The 25,764-nt window shown below is 35.4% G+C and overlaps 1 protein-coding gene and 1 long non-coding RNA gene across 3 annotated transcripts in view; one reads left to right on the plus strand and one right to left on the minus strand.

Annotated features, from left to right (window-relative positions):
• The window catches only part of EFL1 (elongation factor like GTPase 1), a 68,687-nt gene that overhangs the window by 5,446 nt on the left and 37,477 nt on the right, over nt 1-25,764 (plus strand). For both annotated transcript variants that reach the window (XM_051796587.1, XM_051796588.1), the window contains exons 8-15: nt 1,917-2,040; nt 2,641-2,717; nt 2,858-2,994; nt 3,771-3,893; nt 5,029-5,128; nt 12,955-13,106; nt 13,877-14,055; nt 14,723-14,858. In XM_051796587.1, the coding sequence (XP_051652547.1) occupies nt 1,917-2,040; nt 2,641-2,717; nt 2,858-2,994; nt 3,771-3,893; nt 5,029-5,128; nt 12,955-13,106; nt 13,877-14,055; nt 14,723-14,858 (1,028 nt within the window). The remainder of the gene's footprint in view (nt 1-1,916; nt 2,041-2,640; nt 2,718-2,857; nt 2,995-3,770; nt 3,894-5,028; nt 5,129-12,954; nt 13,107-13,876; nt 14,056-14,722; nt 14,859-25,764) is intronic.
• Nucleotides 9,994-24,498, minus strand: LOC127475163 (uncharacterized). The gene is made up of 3 exons (XR_007906115.1): nt 20,483-24,498; nt 12,406-12,494; nt 9,994-10,114 (listed from the first exon to the last, which is right to left on the minus strand). It is a non-coding gene; the product is annotated as an uncharacterized LOC127475163 (long non-coding RNA).

Consider the following 25,764-nt stretch of genomic DNA (forward strand, 5'->3'; position numbering starts at 1 on the left):
AATGGTTATTTTTGTAAAAGTGAGGTTTAGATAGCTATTTTCCTTTCATTGTTTCCTTTTTCCTGATAATTTCTCTGCATATAGAATTAAATTTCATACAGATGTGTCTGAAAATTGAGTTATTTCTCTGGCTCAGATCAGCAGAAGCTCTTGGTGTATGTTGGCACTGATATTTCTGCAGAGTGGAATGTGTGATAGATGATTAATGCTCCATGCAAGGGTAATCTGAAGTGGAATGATAACTGGTCAAGCTTTAGTTGTTTCTTTGTATTTGCTACGTCCCTGCCCCTTGAAATGTTTGTCAAGTACCTTGAACCTTACTTGCAGAGTTTCTATAAGGCTGAAATCTAAATATTTGTTGTCACTTAGCTTCAGATGGGAGGAAGAAATGGGCTAGATATGACTTGTCCTCCTTTTGTGATTGGTACATTGATATACTAAAGAAGGTTGGTAGGCCTTCTGTTTATTCTTTGCCAATACTAAACTGATTCAGGATGAACTTAAAAAACTTACAATGCTTTTTATTAAATATGGAACAAAAAAATGTGTTTGTTAAGATTCTCCAAATTTAAACCCTCCTCTGCTTTGTATATCTTAAAACACTTTTAAGATTGCATTAATTGAACTATTCATGTACAAAATTATATCTCAGCCAAAAATATTTGTGCATCTAACTTAGGTAAGTGGTGTTACTGTTCTGCTGCTGGATCTGGATCAAACTGTTCCCAGATTACACATTAGAAGATTATGTTAATCTAGTTTCTATCCAATAAAACGTTCCTACATCTTAGACAAATGACAGGACTCCAATCTGCCAGATTTATTTGTAGCAGTCCTAATTCTCGATTTCTACCTCACATCCTGAAGTGTTTTAATGTATTTGTTGAAGGTGAATGAAGATTTCTGATACTGTTGTGTTTCTTACAATGAACTGGCAGACCCTGGCTCTTATAAATTATATAATGGAGGGGGGAAAAAAAGAATACTTTTCTTAATTAGTTTCAAGAGGTACTTGTGGACTGGCAGCAGTACTGTGTGGTGAAATATGGATCAGTGGAGCATGGTCTTAATCATGGAAAGCCTTGACTGCTGTTATATGGTTGTGGGTTCTTTTCCTGAAGGTATTATGACTTGTCATAGAAAAAAAAATTAGATTATTGGGCAGTGCCAGCCTCATCCAGTGTAGTAAGTGCATGTGTTTTTCTCATAATCCTCAGGTGCTGAAAAATGCTGTAAATGTCTATGCAGGAGCTACTGGTGCACAAATCTTGAATGTTCTCCCTGTATTGAGAGTTTAGGGTAATTTCTGGAAAAGAAATCTCTTTGGGCTTAGTTGAGAACTCACAGCTCATGTCTTGCTGACATGGGCAGGTCTTTTTTTATGTGTAGAAACTTAAGAATTCTGGATTTCAAAGAAAAGATTATCAAATAGCATTATTCTGTAAATAAGATTGTTGCAATTATAAACGTGTATTTTTTTTTCCGTGTGTGCAGGGAGCAAATATTCTGGTCACAGACTATATTTAAATGTGTTGTGGGACATCTTTCACAGAATAAGTTTGAGAGTCACCACATAAGTATTTATAACTTTTGTATTATGCTTTTGAGTTTTTGCTGAGGGAATAGTACACAAATGTTTATTTCAAATAAACAAGTACAGCCTTGAAGCTGACTTGAAACAAAACAAAGCCATTCAAACACTGCTCATGTTTTTGACCTGTTAGGACTAAATATTTTTGCAGGTGTAACTGTTAAACAATATGAACTAAAGTGAGAACAATTGGAGAAGTGGGAGTAAAAGAAGGATTTGAGATTTTTGTGTGATTTTCATGCAAGCTGTCTGTCTGTTGTTTGGGCTGATAAGAACATGTAAACAGCATTGCACTTCTGTCAAGGTATATTTTGTTTCCTTTCAGCATTGAGCATTTTGCCAAATTGTACAGCCAAAAGATTGGAATCAAACCTACAGTACTTCTGAAGACTTTATGGGGAGATTATTATCTAAATACAAAAGCAAAGAAGATAATGAAAGGTGATCAGGTAGGGAGGTTGTCAAAAATTTTACCTGGTTTTTATTTTGGGGCTTGTTTTTATTTTTTCATTCTATTCCTCATAGCGTGTTGTGAAAATTGACCTCAGTACCTGTTCACTCAGTGTCACTGGAGGTATAAAGTCACAAGGATAGCCTTGCATCAACCCTTGGAGCAGAGAACATTCCAAAACTGACTATTCAGATGCTACATGGAGGAAATCTCATCTCTCAGGGAGTTTCCTTATTGTCATTTAATCATGATTTTTTTTTGGTGTTTACCTAGGTGAGGATTAAGAGTTATAAATAGTTATAAATGTATAAATAGTTATAAAAAGGGGGATAACCAGCCTCAAGGTAGTTATGTGCCATATTTATCAGGTACTTTTTCTAAAATTGGAACCCTTGTCCTCTACTTCTAAATTTTGTGGGTTTGTGCCTTATAGCATTTTTATAAGACAGACTGTTGAAGTAGTGATCTTTTGTGGAAACAGATAACTGTCCTGATTTTGAATAAAGGTTTTACATGCTCCTTAGGAAAAGTGCAGTCTTAAGCCTATTGTAAAAGTGAGGAATTGCTGGTAATGAGCTGTATGTTTATCTTCTACCAGTCAAAAGGAAAGAAACCTTTGTTTGTGCAGTTGGTGCTGGACAACATATGGAGTCTGTATGAAGCTGTTATGAAAAGGTGAGAAGATTTATAAAGTTTTCATGATGTCTCTTTCTGTGTGCTGTGGTGATTTTTTTTTTTTTTAAATAGTCACAGATTATAGATTTTTGTTACATATTGCTACTCTGTTTTATATCTATTTATTCTTTTCCTTACAGGGACAAAGAAAAAATAGAAAAGATAGTCACCTCTTTAGGATTGAAAATTGGTCCACGGGAGTCACGGCACGCAGACCCTAAAGTTCAGCTTAATGCCATTTGTAGCCAGTGGCTGCCAATATCTGATGCAGTCCTCTGTATCCTTAGGAAAGATACTATTTTTGGTTTTATTGACAGTTCTCAGACTTCAGAGTGCGCTCACATATTTCAGTGTGTGGTTTGGTATGATATGTTCCCTTTTTTTATGTCTGTGCCTATGGTATCTGCACCTATTTTCTTGCTTGTAACATTGCAAGTTACATATCTGCAGTTATTCTTATATTTCTACCAACTTCGTGCTTTTGCATGCATGCTGTTTTTAGGAAACTAAATTATTAAACTGGAGGTAATAAAACAATACACTTTCATTATATAGTTTTAAATACAAATTCCAGTGGTTTTCCTGAAGGAGGAACCCATCTCCTGTTTATAATAGTGTCATAGGTCTTCTGTCTGTGAGGTTCTGTAAATGTCTGATGTTATGTTTTAGGCATACAATTTCTTAATCCAAAATCAGTGTTTGTTGTTTGTCTGCTGTGCTCATCATTTATAATATAATATGTATTATATTATAGTAGATGTGCACAAATTATTAATGTATAAATACTAATTAGTTCTATAAATCTTGCCCCAGTTGTGCTGTTCTTAGTTTCCCAGTTGCACATAGGGTGGGCCACTTGACAAATGGCAAAAAATTGTTTCTGATTTGAGAGGGACCTGTATGCACTGTGACAGACAGAGCTGGATTTTGGATCTGTTGTTGCTGGCAGTTAGTGCATGAGGCTGAATTAAAGAAGCATTGAAAGCATTTGTTTTTCTGTTATTTGCATTCAGTAAGGAAATATAAATATGTATCCTTAGCAATGGTTTTTAGCCATGGTGTGTAATAAAGTTCCCAGTCCTCTTGACATCACAGCAGAGAGAGTGGAAAAGCTGATGTGTGTTGGAGCTAGAACATTTGATTCTTTGCCACCAGAAACTCAGGAACTGAAAAGTGGTGAGTAGGTGTTCTTCCATTAACATGAAGGTCACTTCTGTCTTGGTGGTTTTGTCTTTGGATCTTAAGATGTGTAGTAATCTCTACTCAAATTTATAATTATTTTACTTGTAGTATCTTTTTCGATGTTTGTCACTGACATGTTGTAGTCTAATTTGATAAGATTATATTTCCATATTTGTCTTCAATCCCATATATTCATGGTTTTTCAACAACTCAAGCTGCAGGTGATGTAAAGTCTAAGACTTTAAAGCTAGGGTGTTACAAGGATATGAGGTTAATACTTGTTTTTAGTTCTAATAGTAGAATTGAAAATGTAATTGAGAACTGAATATTTTACTAACTTCAATATTAAAATCATTAATTTTTAGCCAGTAGTGGTTTGAATTTGGTTTTAATTTTTGCAAGTGTACTGATCAGCTTCTGGTAATTGGATATTAGTTGTAGAACAATATTTTGAGGAGAACACCAAGAAATCTAAGAGGATTTCACATATCAGATGAAAGGGAGAAGTGTAGGAGAAGATGATTCAGTTTCTACGTTGTTAGAAATTTTGAATGGTGTTGTGTCTGGTTTGAATTTCATGATGTGCTCCAACTTGGATGAAAAAATAATTTATGGGAATTTCCTAAGTATTTGCTAAGTTTTGTGCGGATCTTTCATCCTTTGAGGAATATCTGTGCTTGCTGGGATGTTGGAAGGATTTCATGAGCACGTGGGCATTTGCAGGACTTCCTCCTTTTGTTTGAAAGGAGGGAGAGTACTTTGAGGTACTGGATAGTTCAGTCTTAAAGCTGCTCTCTGGTTTTCATTCTAATCTAAATCAACTGATGAACTCAGGTTTAAATATCAAAGCAATACCTTTAGTATTGGAGTACATGTAGTTTGTTATCAAGCGTTGCATTTTTGCAATTGTGCTCATTTTATTGTGAAACACACTTGAAGATACAGGCAGTGTTATCAAATGATTAGGCCAGAGTAATTTTCTACTTTTTCCTGTTAATTTGTCTGTAGCGTATTACCCATTGAAATAGAAAATGAACAGTAATGCCTGTAAAATTAAGGTAAAACCATAATCTGTTCATACTTTTGAGGGGAAAAAAGTGAAAATAACTTTTTTTGTGTGTTTCTTCAGCTTTTATGAAATGCAGTAGTGAAGGAACAGCCCCAGTTATAGTCTTTGTTTCCAAAATGTTTCCTGTTGATTCAAAAGCATTACCACAGAATAAACCAAGGTAAGAAAATGTAACATTTAACTTTCTGACCTACATTAGATACTTCTAGGAAAAAAAATCATGTTGAAAGTGTGGGTAAGTTGTTTTAGACCTGAGAAAATAGTGGATTCTTGAGATTCAATAAAGTTTTTTCCTCAAGTAAAAATTCTCTGAATGACTTTAAAAGATATTTTTTTAAATCATACTAGTTTTAGAAGGTACATCAAATCTATTGGAGAATAGTGCTGTTGTCCAAATATATCATCTTAATGCATGCACTGTGTGCTGTTTCAGGATGTTTGGTGGAAATGATTGAGTTGTAATACTTCCTTAGTTTTTCAGTGAGGTTGTGTTGGCATGACCATAACAGCTTGTGTTGTACCAGGAAACACTTCCCATCAAATTGGGCATAATATCTCAATGATCATCCAGTTCATTGCAAGTGCAAAATAAAATGGGTTAATTAAAGTAGTCCAAACCTTGACTAACTCTATTCAATGCCCTGAAAGGCACTAATGCACTTCAAAAGGTTTTTTTCTGGGAGGTTTGGGAGACTGTTTTGTTACAGCTTTTTATTGCTTAATAACCATATTATTTTCTCTGAGGAGTAGATCCTTCTTGATTTCATTTCCCTGGCACACTTAAGTGTACTACTTTTAGCTGAAGTCATCTGGGTTTTTTTCAGAAGAAATGTGCTTTTCTGAGGAGTTTATAAGAATATTCATCTTAACCTTTCATCTTTCTAAGCCTCTGGAGCATTTTCAATAGGCAGCTTTTGTATTAACTGGCCATGTTGTGTTTTTCTGGGATTGTTACTGTACAGTGAAGTAATATAGGAAATATAAATTTTTCTGCTGAATTGGACTGATTGTGACTGTTAAATTGTTGTGCAAAAAAATGGTACTGCTACAATAGTAATATTTGAAAGCTTTACTACTATCCTAGGTTATCCACGCACTTCCTAGATTTATTTTAGTTTTTTCTTGCTGAGCTTGTCTACAAAAATCTTTCTTACAGTGAGTTCAGGGAAAAGATGCATTGCACTTCTGGATTGAGCAGACACTAGATGGTGCAGTTTTGCTTTGAGTATCTGAAACATGAGTTCTTCTCAGGTCCTGGTGTGGCACAGCAGCGCCATTCCTGCTTTGTCTCCCCTCCTGGATATGTACTCTAGTTATCAGAGAAGAGTACACTGAGACCATGACTTTCTGGCTGTTTTATCACTAATAATGACTTGTTTTTTTATTTGTTGGGAAGATTGTGACATAGGGGCAAAGTTGGCTTTTACATGCACCAGACACTGAATTTTTCAAGATTTTAGTTACTTTCCCTTCCCCCTGTTTATTCAGTATGTTGAAAATTGTAGTGTCTTGCTATGTAGTTATTTTGAAAAGTATTTCTTACTGGGCTTGGTATTAAGTTACTCTAGTAGTTACTATTTGGCTAATGTGAAAATGAAATCACCTGAGTGTTTTCCTTTGAGATAACCAGTCATAAGCAGTACCGTGTGATTTTGTGGATTAGGTACTATTAATGATTTTGTTTTGAGGTGACAGTTGGATTCCATTGTTTGAAAAACAGTAGTATAGCTGAATGTGTATTTCTTGATATTTTATGTGTTAAGATTCTAGAGATAAGCAGTTCTTGAAGAAATCTGAAAAGGGGGTTAGTTCTAAAGAGTCAAAGGTATCTCCATGAAGCAAAATCTAAGTGTTTTAAAAGACAGCACTGTGTAGATGTAGTTCCTGAGCACAGTGTGTGCTATTCACAATTACACAGTGAAGATTGTACTTAACAGAATTGAGTGATGGTCGAGTGGAGCAAGAGAGATCCAGTATTTAAACTGGCATTCCATGAGGGTGCTCCATAAGAATGTCTGAACATAGGGAGGAACAAAGAATATCTCCACTATATCTGTTACCAGTGGTTTCATGTTTACCTATTAAAGAACGTGAATAAATGTTGTATGTTTTATTTACTGTTAATTTTGAGGAGACATAACTATTCTTGTGTATCTTGATGTTTGACTACTGGACTGATCTGCTACGGTTATTTGCATGCCTTGGGGGTGGGGGAGGGATTAATTTAAGCATGTAAAAGCATGTAAAAAATCTGAGAGTTTTTGGTTTTTTGCAAGACTTGTACTTTTCTAAGGTGTTTGTAACTTTCTTAGAAGATGCAAGTTGACTTTGCAGCAGTTTTTTATAGTTTGCCTTATTTCTGCCATCTGCTTGTAATAAGCTGGGAAAAAGAAAAAGCTCTTGTAAGTCCAGGGTGTACAGTAAATGATGATAAAGGATGGATTTTTAATTAAAACAACCTCCTTTGAGACTGCTGTTGGCAACTAATATCTCCTAGAAGGTGACCTTAAAATTAATAGATTCTACATTAAAACTGCTATGATTTTGCTTTTACTGGTAAAATAGCAAAGTTTGTCAGCTGTTACTACACTAGAATACATCAGAAAATAATTTGTTGTCAAGTTGGCAGCTTGGATTTATCTTCCTTTGGAAAGAACTGAAAATTGACTTTTTGTATGGTACCAGTGTGTCCTGAGTTTTTATCAGGTTTTCTGAAGAAACGAGAATTGTGCAAATATGTTTTGTCTTCCAGTTTCTTCTTTCTGAACTTCTGAAATTACTCCCTAATTCCAACCAAATCAGAGATGTAAACTGACTGTTGAGCAGAGTTAAACAAATGAGGACTCCTCCTTCACTTTAGATGTTAAAATATCTAAAACCCAAACCAGTAGGAAACAGGCCCATGTTGGCTTCTCTTAGAGCTGCTGGTTTTGTGTTAGGAGGCCATGGTTGTTTGTGTTACTTATTCTTAAGTATTGCTGTGTGTAGAATTAGGTGTTCATTCATCATATGCTGTCTCTTTCTCTCATTCCCACTGGTGTTTTACATTGAACTGCAGTCTAACACAGAATGGTTGAGTGTAGGTGTATAAATAAAAGGTGAACTTGGCATTTAGGTACAGGGTCTAAATGTTCCGGTTTTCCTGAGGTTCAGAATTCTGTCTTTATCTAAACCAGTGTAAAAGAGAAATATTTAGTAGTTAGTTGCAATTGCTTTTGAGTGTTGCTAGGTGTATTTAATGTAAAATGCTAAGAAAATATAAATTGAATATCAGATGTTATGATGAAATCATCTACTAACTTTGTAGAGCTTTATGTATAAATGTCACAGTGATGTGATGCCATGTCAGCAATAGGAGGGCAAATCTTTTATGTTACTTCAAGGCCATCTTACAATCCTGAATAATGTAAATATATAGAGTACACTGAAGAAATTCCATTTCTGCCTTCCAGTGGTAATAAAGAAAAGTCTATTGAACAGATAAGCTGGTGTACTAAAATTATATTTCATTACTGCAGTGGGGGATATAAAACCTATAATACCTGTACCATTTCCCTCCAGATAGTATGAAAGGTTCTTTCTCAGTCAGCTCGAAATCAGGACTGGTTTTTTTTTTAGGTGTCACCAGGAAACAGACACTTTCCCATACAATTCTGCATGAAATTATGATGATAGCTGTTTCTCTGTTTTATGCTTCAGCTTAATTGAATGTCTTAAACCAAGATTGTAGTGTATTTCTTTTCTTTGCTTTCTAATGTTTCCTAAAAACTGTACTGGAAAAAAAATCCTGTAATTTTCACCAAACCTTCAACTGAAATGTCATTACATTGTCTTGATCCTAATGAGAACATTTTTAAAGCTCCAAGCTGTGTAAGGAATTACTATCTTCTTGCAAGTAAATTAACTTATATGTTTAAAGGCAATATGACTTGCAGTGACTTCAGTGTGACCTGAACCCATCAGCTTCTGTTTTCAGTAATAATTTGTTCTAAATAGTAGTTTGTGCATTAGAAATGAGTCATCTGAATAGGCTGTCAGATTTGCAGGTTAACATCTGAATTTGGCACACAATTATGTAATTAATAGACTAATATATGCTTTTCAAAAATTAAAACCCCTATTACTGTTATCATGAAAAGATTTCAGTGTAACAGTATACAGCTGAATCTGGCTAAGACCTTTGGAATTGATCCAAGGAAGAAATATGTAGTAATGGCTGAAATTTGGATCTCCAGGCATAATTTAGTTTGTGTAATGGTAAGATTAAGAGACAAAAGCTTGTAACATTGTGGAAGAGTTTTGCTTCGAGTTTATTCTTTTTTTTATTGCACATTTAGGATGTGAAATAAATCAAAGGTCCATATATCATTCTAGAGTGTTTTTCAAGGCAGTATATGACAGCTTGGTATTGATATCTTATTCCATTACATATCTCAGAATGAATGAAAGCTGCTATGTAATATAATACAAAAGAGTTATTGAGTGTTCCCTGTTACAGGAGCTCTGGAAGATTGTTGTATGAAATTTTATGTAAATTCTGATTTGGATAACTTTCAGTTGTTTGCACAGTTATTTCTACTGTGAATTGCATAGCACTTTCAGTTGCAACAGAAACAATAGTAAATGATCTTGGTAGATCTACATTAGTTTGTGAATGGAAATAGTTCCATAGACATTAAGTAGTTTAATATAGAAAGTAACAAACTTCAGAAGGATTAGCAAGACCACTGGACACAGGCTGTGCTGAAAAGGAGCAAATAAACTGCACTTGACAGAGCTGTCCTTAGGGATGCTGTTGACAGAATTCTTTGAGTGCCAGATGAGTGGAACAGCAGCCAATGATTTTGCTAGAACTTAATTCTGAAGAGCAGAGCCATGAAGAGTAATCTGGAGGATTCTCTTTAAATTACTTGGATTTAAAGATGTTATCTGAAGTTACTCCCTTCGCACCTTGTGAAGTCAGGTCACGTGTCCATGAGCTCATGGAATTTAAACTGGTAAAACTGCATGGAGAGAGAGTATTCCCAGCACTTCAGAAACACTGTCCATGGCACGGGAGATGCATCACAGACACTTGTTGGCAGTACTATTAATCCTTTGGAAATCAGTTGATGTTCTGACTGTGGTGGTTCCTTTTTAAAATGGTCTGAAGGTTAAAAAACATAACACTTTAATAATCAGAGGCAAATTTACCTTTGGGGGGTTTGTTTTGATGATTCACTCTGAATTTTTGAACTGTTTTGGATTGAAGTCTCTCTTTGATAATGTGAAGGAGTAGAAAAGCTATCATGTTCAGAGGATTGATTGCATGAAGTTTAGTTGTCATTCAGTTTGAACTAAATGCTTTATCCTGGGGGAATGTGGGAATCACAGAAGTAGCTGGCAGTAGCTTGCTTACATTACCTGAAAACTGATGGATTTGATCAACAATCTACTGAATGCTGGTAGTATGTATATTATACTCTTTCCCACATTATTATTTCCATAGCTTTTCTGTACCATGTGTTTGAGGTTAAGATGAGTTAGTAATATGTGGTCACCCATCTATGTCAGCTCCATTACTTGTGCCAGCTTCCCATGTCTGGAGGCAGGGAATCTCTTCTTTCTCTTTCTGCTCCTGAATTTTCATTTGCTGTTTTTTGTGGGACTGCATGGTCCCTTTTTTTCCTGCCAGTGTTAGGAGGCTTATAGATCCTTTCTTGTGGAGTGAAAAAGGGGAAGGGAAGAAAAAGAAGAGACAGTCTTTCTTTTGGTTTGGGCAGCATTTGTTGAAAATTGATTTTGTCTCTGATTGGTTTTGTCAACTGGAGAAATTGAATAAATCAGGGTCTAATTTAAAACTGGTTTTGTTGCAGATCCAGTGCCTTATGTGCATTAATCTTGTTCTGTGTTCTGCCTGAGTGTGTTACAACTCTATATAAGGATTTATTTGACAACATTATCTTTTTTTAGTTTCTAATGATACTACTGGGAGTGACTAATTTTATAGAAATTGATGCTGACAGAAACCAGGATGGAAGTTTAGGTTGTACCTACTAGCTAAAGTCCCACCTACACTCAATCTGCTTTTTCATCAAATTGAGAATATAATTAACTGTGATTATAGGTACTGCAACTTAAACCAGTGCATTCTAAATTTTAAGGTACCTTTAATATTTGTAGTTAGGGCTATCTGAAACCTAAATATACAGATATTTTTAAGAATACCATGTAAAGGGGAAAATGCAAACTTCTTTTTTTTTGCTCTCAGTATTATTTACACAAATGAAAAGTATTTTTGGACAATCAAATGTGTTGGAATGCATATGTATGTCCTCATGCGTATACTATGCCATCATATATAGACTGCATTTATGACACCCTTGGCTGTCTCATCTGTACTTTCCCTATCAATCTCTCTCCTCTGCGAATTTTTCTGACATTCCAAACCCTTAAATAACTTTGAACAGCTGCCTTCAGGAAAAAAAATAATGAAAAAGTTTTCATGTCCACCATCTGCTTTGCATTCTGTATTGTTAAGCCTTGCTCTCTTTTGCAATAAAGTAAACAGGCCAAACAGTAATATCACAGTATCTGCAATTTCAGAGTTACATATTATTAATTCTGTCACAATGATTACTTAAGAAACAATTAAAAAAAAAAAAAGAAAAACCCCCAAGTTGCTAAGAAGTTTGAAGCGGTGATTTTGTCTTGCTTTCTCCTTTTCTATGACATATGATGTCACAACTCAGAACCAGGTTGAGTTCTAAAAGTCTATGCTTCAAATTCTTACATTTTATTCTGGTGGCCTCTCTTAGGTAATTTTTAGAGAGATTTTTAACGTATGTCTAATTTTCTTATTCTTTTGAATTGGACATTTGGATTCAAGATAAGCCTGATAACTGTTCAGTGATTTCCCCAAGTTCTAAGAGAAATTTTGATAAAATGAAGGGTTTCATTTTTTAAATGAAGTCTCTTGCAGAATGTGTTATATGCAGTAAAGCATCCAGATTGTAATATTAAAAAAAATCTTACTGGCAGTGAGTTGGTCTCAGCCACATAATCTATTCAAGGCTTCCTGCCCCTAATTAATCCACTTAAGAGCAGTGTAAGTGTCCTGTAACTGCTTCTACTGACTACACATAAAAACTTGGACCTGTCAATAATGGGTTGTTTCCCTATTTAGGAGTGTGTAATAGTTGATGTGGCAAAGTGAGTCAATGTTTTTGTGCTTTTTTTGCTGGAGATCATATTTACGTGGCTATTCTGTAAGCAGCTTCCTGTGGTTTTCTTCCTCTTATCATTCATTACTACCATTGCTATTCAGGAAATCTTGGCCTGTTTTTGTAAGTGTGGAAATTAAAGAGGGGAAGTGACTTGTCCAAGGCTACTAAACAAGCTAAAACTACTAATAGGAAAATCCTAAACCATCTAAACACGAAGAACTGTTGTTCATACCTCCATCATGTGAGCAAATGCAGGACACATCACTGTAGGTTTAGCAAACAGACCTTTTCCTGCATTTGAGCACTTGCTGTAAAGATTGCCTGAAAATAATAAAGATATCACAAAGAATTAAAAATGGCAGTATTTGATCTCTTAGGAAGAAAAGTCTGGGTTTTTTTCTAACTACCTTGATATAGATAAGCTGAGATTAGTATGCTGTATTTGTAGTGTGAGCAGTCATTCTAGTTCAGGGTAACATACAGCAGGACATGGTGTAAAAAGCAGTTTTGAAAACTGTCTTGGATTTTTGTCTGAAAAAGTGAGAATTCATATGGTGCAGGAAACTTGATTTATTTTAGCAAAATAACAAAGTGGCCTCTCTCTAAATATGGCAGAGGAAGAGTTTTGCTAATTTTAGCTGACTTAAAATCTATACTGTCATGGGGGCAAGAGGCATTCTGTGTGAGTTTTTACTTTTGCCAAATATAGTATTCTCATTATTGTTATTTGTTTTAGAATAAATTACTTTTCCAAATACTGATGTTTTAAACTACAATGTAGGCCATTAACCCAAGAAGAAATTGCTCATCGGCGTGAACTTGCGAAACGAAGGCACGCAGAGAAACTGGCAGCAAGTCAAGGGAAGGAGCTGCCAGAAGAGCCCCCAAGTGAAAATTCATCTGAAGTAGCTGGGAACACTGGTGATAGAAAAGGTGGGTGGTGCCCTGCTACCTATTTTTCCTGGAGGGTGTTTAATAGTAGTGTCTTGGTGTTGCCAAGGGGCTGTGTACATCCACACCGTGAATCATCCACATGCCACTCCAGAGTTAACTACGTGGAACTGAACAAAGAGTGAGGAAGGATTTGTAGGAAAGCTGATAGTTCATAAATGGTATAATAGTGCCATGGGTACATGTTCCTATAGCCTAAAAATGTGCTTGGTCTTCGTACTTTGAGTCAGTGAAGAGAGATGATGCTTGAAGGAGATGCTCTGCTGAAAGGTAAATGATTTTGAGCCCCAAACGAACAGGCTAATAATAAATTGGTACAAAAGCAGTGTATGAGCTACAGGACTGGATTATGAGTTACAGTGGTGGGGGTTGGTCTTTTTTCCCAAGTAACAGGGAATGTTAGGAATAAGACAAGAGGAAATGGCCTCAAATTGTGCCAGGGAAGGTTTAGAGGAAAAATTTCTTGACCAAAAGTGGTGTAAAACATTTGAACAGGATGCCCAGGGAAGTGGTTGAGACACCATCCATGGGGATATTTAAAAGATGTGGCACTTTAGGGGCATGGTTTAGTGGTGGACTGGGCAGAGCTGGGTTAAGGGTTGGATTTCATGATCTTAAAGGTCTGTTTTAACCTAAACGATTCTATGATTTGCCAGATGTGATAATATAATATGTAGCTGATTTTTTTTCTCTTCAGATGATGAAGCAGAAACTCTTTTTATATTTAATATATTTTTTCTAACTTTGGTTAGGTGAAGAGCAACAGCTCACTGGTCAAGGAGACAGCATGACCTCGAAGGCAGTGAAAGAGGAAACAGAAAACAAGGAATCTTTCATTGCATTTGCCAGAGTGTTCAGTGGTGTGGCAAAAAGAGGGCAAAAAATCTTTGTTTTAGGACCAAAATATGATCCTGCTGAGTCCTTGCATAAGGTAAGAGGTGGCAGTGAACTGTTACAATAGCTTGGGATTCTTCTGAAGCATTGATGACTGAACTTCTTACATGTTGCTCACTCAAAAAATAAAAAAAAAAGTTCAAGTAAAAAGTTCCAAAAAGTATGGAAGTAATTTAGGTAATTGTGCTAATAGCTGATTGTGAGTGTAAGCTCATTATAAACCTTAACATTTCTGAAATACTTTTAAGTAGTGTTGTATTAGCTTACCATAAATCCAGTATGTATATATTTTGATTTAAAAAAGAAGTGAAGGATAAAGCAATGCTTTTAGGGAACAGAAGATGCATAATAGTATTGAAAAATTAGTGTTAAATGTTTTGAGATTGTGATCCAAGAAGTTCATTGCTTTTGAATTTAATTCAAAACATTTGTTTTATTGGAGATAATGAAAACTGGGATGGGGTAATACACACCTAAAATTCTGCAAAGAAAGCATTATTTTTTAATCTTCTTTGTGACATTTTCTCATTTACCACGAACTGGATTTTTGGAGGTATATGTTGATTTTTAATATTTAACTTTTGAAATGAAAATTCTTTGGAATGTGCTTTTTTAACTTTGGAATGCAAGGAGATTTTGTGGAAGAAGCTTTTGTAAGTAGTAAGTGACAAATATCGGATCTCTGGTTGTTCTACTCTGTGTAGCTGTCAGCCCAGTGTTCTCCTACCAGTGATCTGCCAGTAGTACCTCATATGACTTACTGTACACTGGAGAATCTCTACTTACTTATGGGAAGAGAACTTGAAGACCTTGAAGAAGTACCAGCAGGAAATGTTCTGGGTAAGATGTGACTTGTATTTAATTTCCTAGAGCTTGAAGCCTTGTATCAGCCAATATACACTGCAATTGGTTAGATGTGATTAATAAATAAGAAAACCTGTATATTATGAATATTTTTAGGGATGTCGTGCATGCAAAAAAAGGAAGGCACTTTAATTAAATGGGGATTTCTGTGAACTCTGAATAGGAGAAAATTAGGGATTACATTAGTGTGTCATCTTCAGATTGGATTGTTGCCAGGTAAGCATTGCTACCAGGGATTGCCAAAGGCAGTAGTAATTTCTCATATTTTCTAAATCTCAAGGATTATTTCTGGTTTCCTAATAGTGGAAATTCTGTAATGTGACTTCTCAAATGATGTGGCTGATTGTAAGTTTTCTTTATGGGCCTGCTTGAACTATGATGCTAAAAATTTCTTCCTTAATGACTGTGGCAAATTTTTCACTTTCTCCATGAACAAGGTTCTAGTGATGTCATCATAATCATTGAGTTATGCTCTTTTGTGCCAGATTCTGAACTGCTTTGCTGTAGAGTATGAATAGCATTCTTTGCTGGTTTTGTCCTTCATTTATCTTTTTTAATATCAAAACTACTCTTTAGAATTTAGAAAGTGTAAACTTTAAAAATTTGGTTCTTTTTTTTTTTCATTGTGTGAATGAGAATTTTTTAACTACAGCAAAATATATGATTATTTTCATGTCTGTTGTATGATTTTTAGAAATTTATGGCAAACATATAGTAAATGAAAAATAGGTCTACTCTGTCAGGATTGTATTCTGTTAATTTAGGCAGGTAACCATACTGGTCACTTGTATCATGGGCCCAGCATTCAGAACATAAGCAGCTGGTGAATTAGTTTTATTTGGAAGCTTGGTATTTTAAAATTTTGAATTACACCTTACTGTTGTCTGATTGTAGTTGACCATTTGCAGTATCAAAATGTATTAAGTATATGGTCTCTTTACTTCAAGAAATTATTAAGAAAAGAATCCCACCCCAAAACACTCTGCAGTACAAGTGAAAGGACATGGTTTTCATGTTTATGAAACAATAAATACTCCTGGACCCGCCTCCTGCAGAGAAAAATATACTGTGAGAATTTTATTATCTCTTTAGTGTGAAGAGTTGGATCCAATTTCAGAAACTGTTTTGTACCCACCTGATTCCGCCAAAAAGTTGTGAGTAGTCTTTAGTGCTGAAGGTTGCTCTTCAGTGGGATCTAACTTTTCCATAAAAATAATTACTTGAGTGATAGGAGTCATATTTAAAAGAATTCATTAGAATTTTAAGATCAGAATTCAGTCCAAGCTCTTAGCCAGACTGTGTTTGGTATTTCATATTTTTTCATCAGATCACTGTAAAGCGATCACACAAAACAGGTCTTCATTTTTACCTGAAACATGCAAGTTCAAGTATATATGTTGGATTTTTTTAAGTCTGATTGCTTCAGATTTTTTTTAAAACTAAAAATCCTAAATACCTTTCCTTTGTTTCTCTCATTTCCCTGTAAAGCTGCATTGTTAATTTACATAAATTCAATAAACACCTTTACTGATTTGATGATGATTTATCACACTCAGGAGAAAATGCAAGACATTTATATGAAAGGAATATGTAACAATGGTGATGCAAGACTTTTATTAGTCCAGTTAGTAACAATGATTTCTGTTTCAAAGGCCATTTATCTTCCAGCTTTAGAGCATACAGCAGTGATTTCTCTCCAACCATATAAGGAAATTGCTTGTGGATTATCTAGAAAATTAAGGAAACTTTGCTGAAAGCTCTGTGGTTTTACTCTGTATAATTAAATTATTGCCATAAGGAATACACAGTTAGTTATGACTGCCTATTTCTGCTTTAAGACTTGTGGTATAAGGTTTCTTTCAGGTTTTTTTTCTTCAGGGTTTGTTTTTTTTTTTTTGCTATTATTTTTAGGTTATTTCTTACAAGGAGGAATCTGCTTGGTCCTAGTGAGCAGCCTCTTTATCCTTTATACTGGCTTATGCAAAGGTTTAATGATCAAATACATGGCTTGATACAGAGGTTGTTTTACTGAAGATGGAAAGATTTCATTCCTTGTTCCTTCTGTTCAATTAATATTTCCTTAAAACACTACTCTCCTTTTAATTGATAAAAATATGAGATTGCAAAATATTTTAAGAGGTAAAGGTAATGAAACAAATTGTGTTTGAACTGCAAAGCTGTGACACAAACAGAATTCAAAAATACCCAACTGAAAAGTGTTGCTGTGTTCCTGTCTAACATGTAGCCATTTTGGAAAGCTTTGGGAAGTTATTTTCTGGTATTATTCTGAGTTCCTGGAAGTGAGGAGAGACAAATTGCTTTGCATTAGTTAATTTGTATTGCAAGTTTGCAGCACAATTGTTTCGTCAAAAGTATTTCTCAAGAAGCTTTAAACAGTGTGTCATTTTCAAGTAGTATGGCAAATACAAAATAGTGCCTCCTTCCACAAAGCTGTTTGTACTTCAGAATTTTTCTTTACAATCTTGTGACTACTGTGCATTTTTTGTAAGCCTTGAGTAGGTGGTGAAATATGATTTAAAGCAAATGGAAAAGTTCTTGGGGACCAAAGATAATTAAGTCTTTGTAATAAAACTTCTTTTAAAAGTTATTTGTCAGAATATTCTTTGAAAGGAGTAAAATTCTTGTGTCAGACAAAAACCACTTGGTTTGCTTGGTTTGTAGAATTTGTAATTTAGAAGGACTATTGATTTTTCTGAGAACTAAGAAGGACTATGTGAACGAAGTACTGTCTCATTTTTCACCTTTTTTTTCCCCTGCACTTCTGTTCGAGGTCCTGTGCCAGCAGACAGGATATTATACTTATTAACTGGCACTGTTATGGTCGTTTTGTAGGCTTTTGAGTGAGCAGAGACCTTGCAAGAGGCGAATCTAGTTAGCGAAGCAGCAGATACCACTGTATGGGATTAGGTATGTGCCCTCAGATTCCAAATGCCACTTGTATTGAGTTGAAACTGCTGAATGAAAACATGATAATCACTGGAATGGGCCATGGATGTGTCTTGAGGTTTAATTTGGAAAAATGTTGAAGTACTGATCCAAAACTAAATCATGTGTCTCGATACACTATTTCAGGACCAGCTTATGTTTCCTCTGTTGTGTCACAGGCCTTTCCAAGGTGTGCAGCTGCTGAATTTGAACCTCCCTGTGGCCATGAGCTCTGAGAGCTCTGGGAGTGAGAGCCTGGTCTTGCAAATGGTCCTCCTGCTTGTCCTGGTTGCAGTGCTGGCTACCTTTGTGTCACTCTGTCCTAAGCGCCCTGTCAGCTTCTGTACTGCCTTCACTTGGGCTGAGGCCTTATTGCCTTAACTGAAACAGCAAATTCTAACTGGGTTTACCAAAATCATGCTTACATTCCAAATATTGAAGTACTCTGTACTTGCAGACATTTAATGTGACAGGTAGGTATACCATCTAAATCCCTATCTCAAAATCAATTGATTTTTGGTACCAAGACATCTGGGGCATAGTTTGTGCTCCCCTTTTGAAAACTGCCTGAATACTCATTGGAAAGAAGAGTCCTTTATCCTAGACCTTGGACACAAATCTGTGTGCTGTTTTGACAGTATTGTCCTTCTGTGACTATAAGGAGAGAAAAGGTACTTAAATATTAAATTCCAGAGACTGCTTGACTGATATATTGTTGCGATATATTGTTCTTTGTGACACTGTAATTAACAGACCTGTGTTTGCATAATCAAGTCTATGCAAATAGAAAGCTACTGAAACTGCTCCACTCTCATTAAAGGCTTGTCCTTCTTTCCTATGGCAAAAATATAGTAGAGAAAGGAGCTTTGTATAGACAATCATCTGGCTATCCAGACATGTTTAGCTTCTTTAGTTTGTTGAGTATTAGAGAAGCTTCAGTTCTTGCTGGGACACTCCCCTTGTGCTACAGGGAATGTCTGTGGCACTGGAGCTGCCATGCAAGCATCTTCTCCAGAGGTGTATTTGACAGGTGAACCCTGGCTGTAGCATAAAATCCATTGGTCTCCAGTTTAATTACCATAGCTCCTCTTACTAATGCTTAGTTTCTCTTATAAAGGAAAACCAATAAATGGTCCAGTCACAACATGTTAATTTATTTAATTTGGATGCCTTGTGTAAGTTCTTCTGTTTACCAAGCAGTGTTAAGCATTATTTAACAAGCAGTGGAGACTAATAATGCAGCTACACAAATAGAAAAATTAACACTAACATTTATATTTAATATTTAATATTTTTTTTGTTAATGAAAGTTGTGGGAAAGCAGCATTTATGATGTCTTTCCATAAATGAAAAAATGTTACTTCTTTAACTGAAGGGAAAACAATAACTTCAATTGAAACAGTTTTGAAAGTTCCACCAAGGAGATTATTACATTCAAGTTTTAAATTATTTCCATTATGTTTCTATGTTCAGATTTTTTAGTTTAAATTAAGACTATCTCTCACACAGAGACAGTTTTGAAGTGATAGTAGGTCTGTGTTATGGGGAATTCAAGAGAAAGTGGGAATGGTTGATTTGCTTATTCCCATGCAAGAATCTCTCTCCTTTCATATATATATAAATACATTTGTTCATTTACTTGAACCAGTCAAAGAAAAAATACAAGTACAGGAAAAGCATCACTTTGTAACAATTGTGAAATTTTTGTGGTTAAAGACTATAAAAAGATCTAAGTGGGTGATCCCCAAAGTAACAAAGGAAAAATCATAAGACAATATGTGAGGAAAATATAATCTGGGCTCATAAGTAAAGATTGAACAAGTGCATGCTCTCCAGATGCACAGAATATCTTCCTTTCTTTTCTCTGTCCCTTTTTGTTATTTTATTTGGTGCTGTCCTATAATCGAAGGCAAAATGCCTTTTTTGTTCAGTGCAGTAAAGGGGGGTTTGAGTAATGAAAACAGTTGTTAAAGGTAGTGTAAAAACGTATTTTAAAAAGGGGAAGAAAAGGTAGTAGGTTTTTTGGTGATAATATGCACAGATGGAAGGCTTAGGATTCCCATACTGGGTACTGTTTCTTATTTCTAAGCAATTTAAGCAAATACTGATGTAAAAACCAAGGTGTGTGTTTTCGAAAGTACTGGTTTAGGTACTTGTATAAGTACAAGCGTGTTTAGGTACTTGTATAAGTGAATAGTGTTGTGGGATGTTTTTTTAAGTTGCTTGAGTCATGTTTTTCCTTTAAAGAAACTGAAGGATCATTCAGTGGTACATTTTTGTTAATTGGAATAAAATTTATCTCAAGGCATGTTGTGCACACACTCATGCATGTGCACACCCCATGAGTTCAGAATGACATGCATCTTAAAATTATTGCTTTGTATACTGCTTTTTATTCACAAGTACCATAGCAATAGACTTATGTTTGCTAGTGTACAAACCTAGATTTTTCTTACAGCTTCCTATTTGACTTTTTAAGTGCTTTTTTGTGTTTGGTGGAATACTGTTAAAAGCAAAGCTTTTTCCTTACCACTAGATTTGTAGTGCTTTCATGTAATGCTCATAGGAGGCTAGATGATTTCCTAAATGTTTTCAAATGCAGTGAGTATCAAGTGTTCTACAAAATTAGGAGCATTTGGGTTTTTTTAACTTACCAAATTACACTGTTAAAAGCAGGAATCCAGAAGTCACTCCTGTTGCCAACTCACTGTCTGACTTCCTACACGACAGACTGCTGTGTACCTTGGTTTTTCCATTTCTAAAGTGCTTGTTTTCAGGTGTTCTTTCAGTTATTTATAACAACTTGTTATAAACAAGTACATATGCAACCCTATATGCAACTTATAGGTTCTTGACATGGGAGCAATACGACACAGGAAATGTGGGTGATTATGGATTCGTACTTCTGGATTTTTTGGTGCCTCTCTGAAGATAGATTGCCACAGAGCTGCATGAAGAGCTGGTGTGAAGGAGTATAGCTAACCTCATTACAAGGTGTCTGACAAGCATTTTATTCCTTCAGGACTTCATCGAGCAATTTAGGAGCTTTTAATAAGCAGCCTCTGTTAAGAACAAAGAGCAGCTGTGAGCAGCGATGCCATTTTAAAGGCCCAGAATGGCTTTCTAGGCCTGGTGCCAACCAGCGAGCATTACCACCTTCTGTGAGAGCACCAGGGGCAGGCCTGCTGCTCACCAGCCTTGTATTCCTGTGCAAACATTTGGTGGGCTAATTTCACTCTCTGAATCACTAATGTGATTATTTTTTAAAAAAAAAAAAAAAAGATAAAATAAATAAAATAGCCAGCTTGAAGTGATTCCAGCTGCACGGCCTGTCTCCTCCCGTGCTCTGGCGGGTGAACGCAGGAGGGCAGTCTTCCCCCAGGATGTTACTGGAATGGGCTGAAAATAGTGAATGAAACAAAGAAAACTCAGACCTTTGTCTTCACTTTTGGAATACTTACAGTTTTTATCTCCAACTGCCATCTTATAACGCCAGTAAAATAGCCATGCCTTTTTAGCTAGTTTTTAGTAATCCAGCACTGTTGAGGAAGAGGTATATAATTGAATGGATTTTATTGTTGAATGACATTTTCTCTCTGTGGGCTGTTGCATTTACCTGACATCATTGTATCTATATTAATTTCCTGCCCAATTAATGTTTTATAGTTAGATTGTTGAAAAAATTAAATATGTTCAAGTCGTTTCTTTAAGCAAAAGACATAATAGTTAATCTGTTGTTTGGCCTCTTTCAGTGCTGGAAGCTGAAACCATTTTCTTTAACTCTGTATTTCCCATAGTGGATTTAGTCCCTTTGCAGTTCCTGCTCTTTGCTGTGTGTGCTTCTAACGAGCAGGCTGAGTAATTTGTGTTGCTTAGTGGGCAACATAATGTAACATGGTGCACAACTAATGAAATAGTATCAACTGAAATTAGAAGCATGTTTTGATGATCATCTCATGTGTTTCTTTGCCCTGTTTGCCTTACCATTACATGTGGTTTATTTCAGGGGATTTGACTTGACAAACTTTATTGCAAAAGAAATAAGTGATTCACGACCTTGTTTTCAAATCATTATTGACATATCACTGGAGAGAAAAAAATATGTCCTCTTAGGTCAGAGTTACAGCACTGATGTGTCTTTATTAACTCAGCTAATTTTTTTGGGGGAAGGATACTTCGAATGTTTAATAGTTTCCTTATAAAACCTTTTTTGTTTGGAGTTTTTTTGTTGTTTTTTAGTTGGAGAATTTAAATTGCATTTTGAGTAGCTTGGTTTTTTTTCTGTTTTTCTGACTGTAGCTTATTAAGACTATAAAAGGAAATCAGAAGTGTAGTAATTCTTTCTGGAGAAAACCACTTCTAAATTCTGTAGTGCTTCTGGAATGTTCTCTGCTCTAATTTTCAGGAGTTGATTACAAAGTCTTAAAAATGTGTTTAGTTTTGCCACTGGAATACAAGGGTTTTTTAAATTATATTTGAAAAATTGAACTATATAAGACTGTTAAAGCCCAAGTCTTAATACATTCATTTACCTATAAATGTAAGTTTGCTCTTGACCCCTGTTGGATTATAATGTCAAAAAACTCAAATGATTAAGTTTTTGAGGAAAGGAGAGAATGCAATGAAACATTCTGTGTCAGTTTTAAAGTAACTTTTAGTTATTATAATCTGTAAAAACTGAGCTTTCGTGTAAATGGAAATTAGGTTTCTAAATAATCTTGCAAATGTGAGGCAAGCACTCCTGATTCCATGGGGTTTGTGTGCAGACAGCTACTTGCTGATGCCTGAGGTTTTCCAAATAGTACCAGAAGGAAAACTGCCCAGACTTGTTGGTGTTCATGCTGCTACTTATGTGCCTGTGGGCAGCGGTGGGACTAACAAGAATCAAGACAATTTCATACCATTGCTGCTTGAAGGAACTCACAGCACAGCAGCAGGCACATGCTCTGCAGCTACTTAATATAAACCACCTAGAAATAGACTGGGAAGAGGGTCTGAGGTGCAGGCAGTCATCTCTGTTTATTATCCCAGTGTTTACTTTAGAGAGAAGTGGTTCTTGGCCTTCAGACTTCAAATTTATTTGATGCCTTATTATTACACTACCACTCATTGATCAGAATTCAGGGCCAGTGTTTGAGGAGACCTTTTCTTGTGGCAGAGTGGAGAATTGACTTCTGTAGTCATTGCCCCTGGGCAGGTGTTACTCAGCCTTTCAGCAGCTAACTAACTGTTTGTGGGTTTAGTTTGGAGATACTACCTGGCTTATCTCCAGAATCTCCTAATCTTTTATGAGAGTGGTTGGTTGGGTATAATTTTGCAAGTCTCTTTAAAATGGAAAGATGGGGATTTTCTCCGGTATTTCACACTTACTGTCTTTAGCAAGCATCAATATATTATTTTTAGTCTCTCCCTCTATGAAAGTGACTATGTGCATATATAAATAAATGGAGAACAGTTATACAGAAATAATAATATTTATTACTTGGCTGATGAATCTCTTATTTTTTTCAATACTGTAAGAGTTAAAGTAGTAATATCACTGTTGTAAAATGGTAAGAGAATCTTAAGGTGAAGTTTTGAGATGATTGGCTGAGCTCACATCTGTAATGTTGCATTTGGGATTTTGTACAGCATACTGAGATACATCTCTGATGATTTGAGGAAATTACCTCATGTTTTCATTTGAAGAACCTGAATGCTATACCCTTCTTTAGTCTGCTTATAAAAATTACTTTGGTGTGTTGTATTTTTTTTAAGACCAGTACCCTCTTTAAAACTAGAATGTGAGCATTGTTTAGTAGGTGTCTGTAGTATAGCCATGTGCCTGCTCCTTTCTCATGATGTGGGTCTAAGGGAAACCTCTAACTTGTCTTGTTTGGTGGAAAATCTGTAAACAGACTTAGATATCCATTACTAAATGAGGATCTATAATAAATTAACCAAAGTGACTTCAGTTTTGTACTCAGTTGTTAGAATTCCATTTCTAAGAAAAACCTGCTGTTAGTGCAGCTATGAAATGCTGTATGGAAAGTGGGAAACATCAATCCGGGGATGAACTTGATACACCAGGGCACTGGAGTAAATGTCTGAGATTCAGCAAACAGGCTTCACTTGAGGAATTAGCGTTTCAGGTTCAGTTTTCAACAGAGGTATAGATTATTTGATTTAACAAGGATCTGTACTTAGACTATATAATTGAACCTTTTATCACTCTGTACAAAATGGCATTAGGCTTATTTTCTTGCTTCTGAATTGAGCATGCTAGAGAATTCCCTTTGCAGAAGTATTTGTTGTAAAACTCAAACTATCAGAAACCTGTTTTAAAGGAACATTTCCTTTGTTTAATGTGACCTTGGGTTTTCTAAAATTCAAACTGAGAACATGCAGTGTCATTTCAGAAATGGGTGCAAAATAATTGCTTTAAGCACAAATGACTTCGTAAATATATGCCTTACTACATGTAAATTCACGTATAACAGTTCACACATAAAAAAGACATCATAAATCAAATCTGTTTAGGAATATGTGCAATTACCAATGCAGAAGGAAATTCTATTCTAAAAGGATTTGGGGTTTTGCAGTGTTATTTATGGACAATACATCTCTCTTGCTACTGTGATGGTGTACATGAATCAGCTAGTGACATCTATGAAAAGATGTTTGTACTTTTAATCAGCTGGCTATTCCTTTAGCTGCTTTTGTCAGATAAAGTTCAATTTCTATCAGATGAATTAAGTTGCAGCTCCATTGCAAAGGTTGTCAATTCACATACTAAAAGGTAGTTGTGAAATGTTGATATTTTTTAGAGAATCAAGTCACTATATATTTTGGGGCAGATAACTAAATAAAACTGTAACTTGAATACTACCTCATGGGCTAGACTTTCACTCAAGTATGGAATTGCAAAGACACTAAAGGGTGTAAAAAACTACATTAGGTCATGAAATTATCCATTTGGATAATCATTTGTTTGTGTATCACAGAGATATATTTTACTTGTGTGTGCAGCTCCGTTCCTAACGTAGCTTCTCTTGCCAGGCCTCGTATAGAGTGCTGCTTCTTTATCCTTCTGCAGTCTCAAACAGGACGATGTCCTTTTCCCAACACAGCCTTAAATAACACAAATAATTGTATTCATGGTACAAAATATTTTCAGTTCTGATGTTTATCAGCGCTGAAATACACCATGTGTAACTTGGGGTGGGAGAAGAAACTTGGATCTAGAAATGAGTTTAGTTGTCTCAAAATGTCATCCTCTCCATGCCCTGACAGAGGCAATGAATGAGTGAAGGACAAACATGGTTTTTCTAGGCAGTGTAGGCTTTGTTAGTTAAATCTAGTTTGTCACTACTTTTGCATAGTTCTTGGCTTCTGAGTATTTTCTTTTAAATCTTTCCTTTTTCAGCTCTAGTACACCAGGAAGTTGTTCTCTGTATATGTGGTTTTTAGCAGTAAAAATTTTATAATTCTCTTTATTTTATAATCTTCTCTGTTTCTGTATAATCTCTTTTCTATAGTTCTGCAAAATTGAAGCCCCTTTACATGGCTTTGATTGAATAAGACTTTTTTCCCCCATCTTTATACTTTAAGCAAATATCCTATGAACAAAACAGTTCTAAAGAACAAATTTAGTGCTTTTCTTGTTTTTCACTGAGTTTCAGTTTCTCATGACATATGCACAACTCTGATAAGGGTTATATTTTAAGTTCAATATCAAATTATCTCAATATTCAGAGCATCTGAATTATGATGATGATTCCTTGATAAATTAGGGTAGTCAGAGAATTGTCATGTAATTTTCCATATGTTTCTTTACAAGAACTGGCTATAGGAACCAGTTTTATCCTTTAAACTGTTTTCTTATTCCCATTTTATATGAAGCCAGAGGGCACTGTTTTTCATACAATACAAAAATGTGTAGCTATTTTCAACTTTG

Source organism: Manacus candei, unplaced genomic scaffold (assembly GCF_025592945.1).
Source record: "Manacus candei isolate 608988 ecotype Guabito, Panama unplaced genomic scaffold, ASM2559294v1 h1tg000046l, whole genome shotgun sequence".
NCBI lineage: Eukaryota > Metazoa > Chordata > Aves > Passeriformes > Pipridae > Manacus > Manacus candei.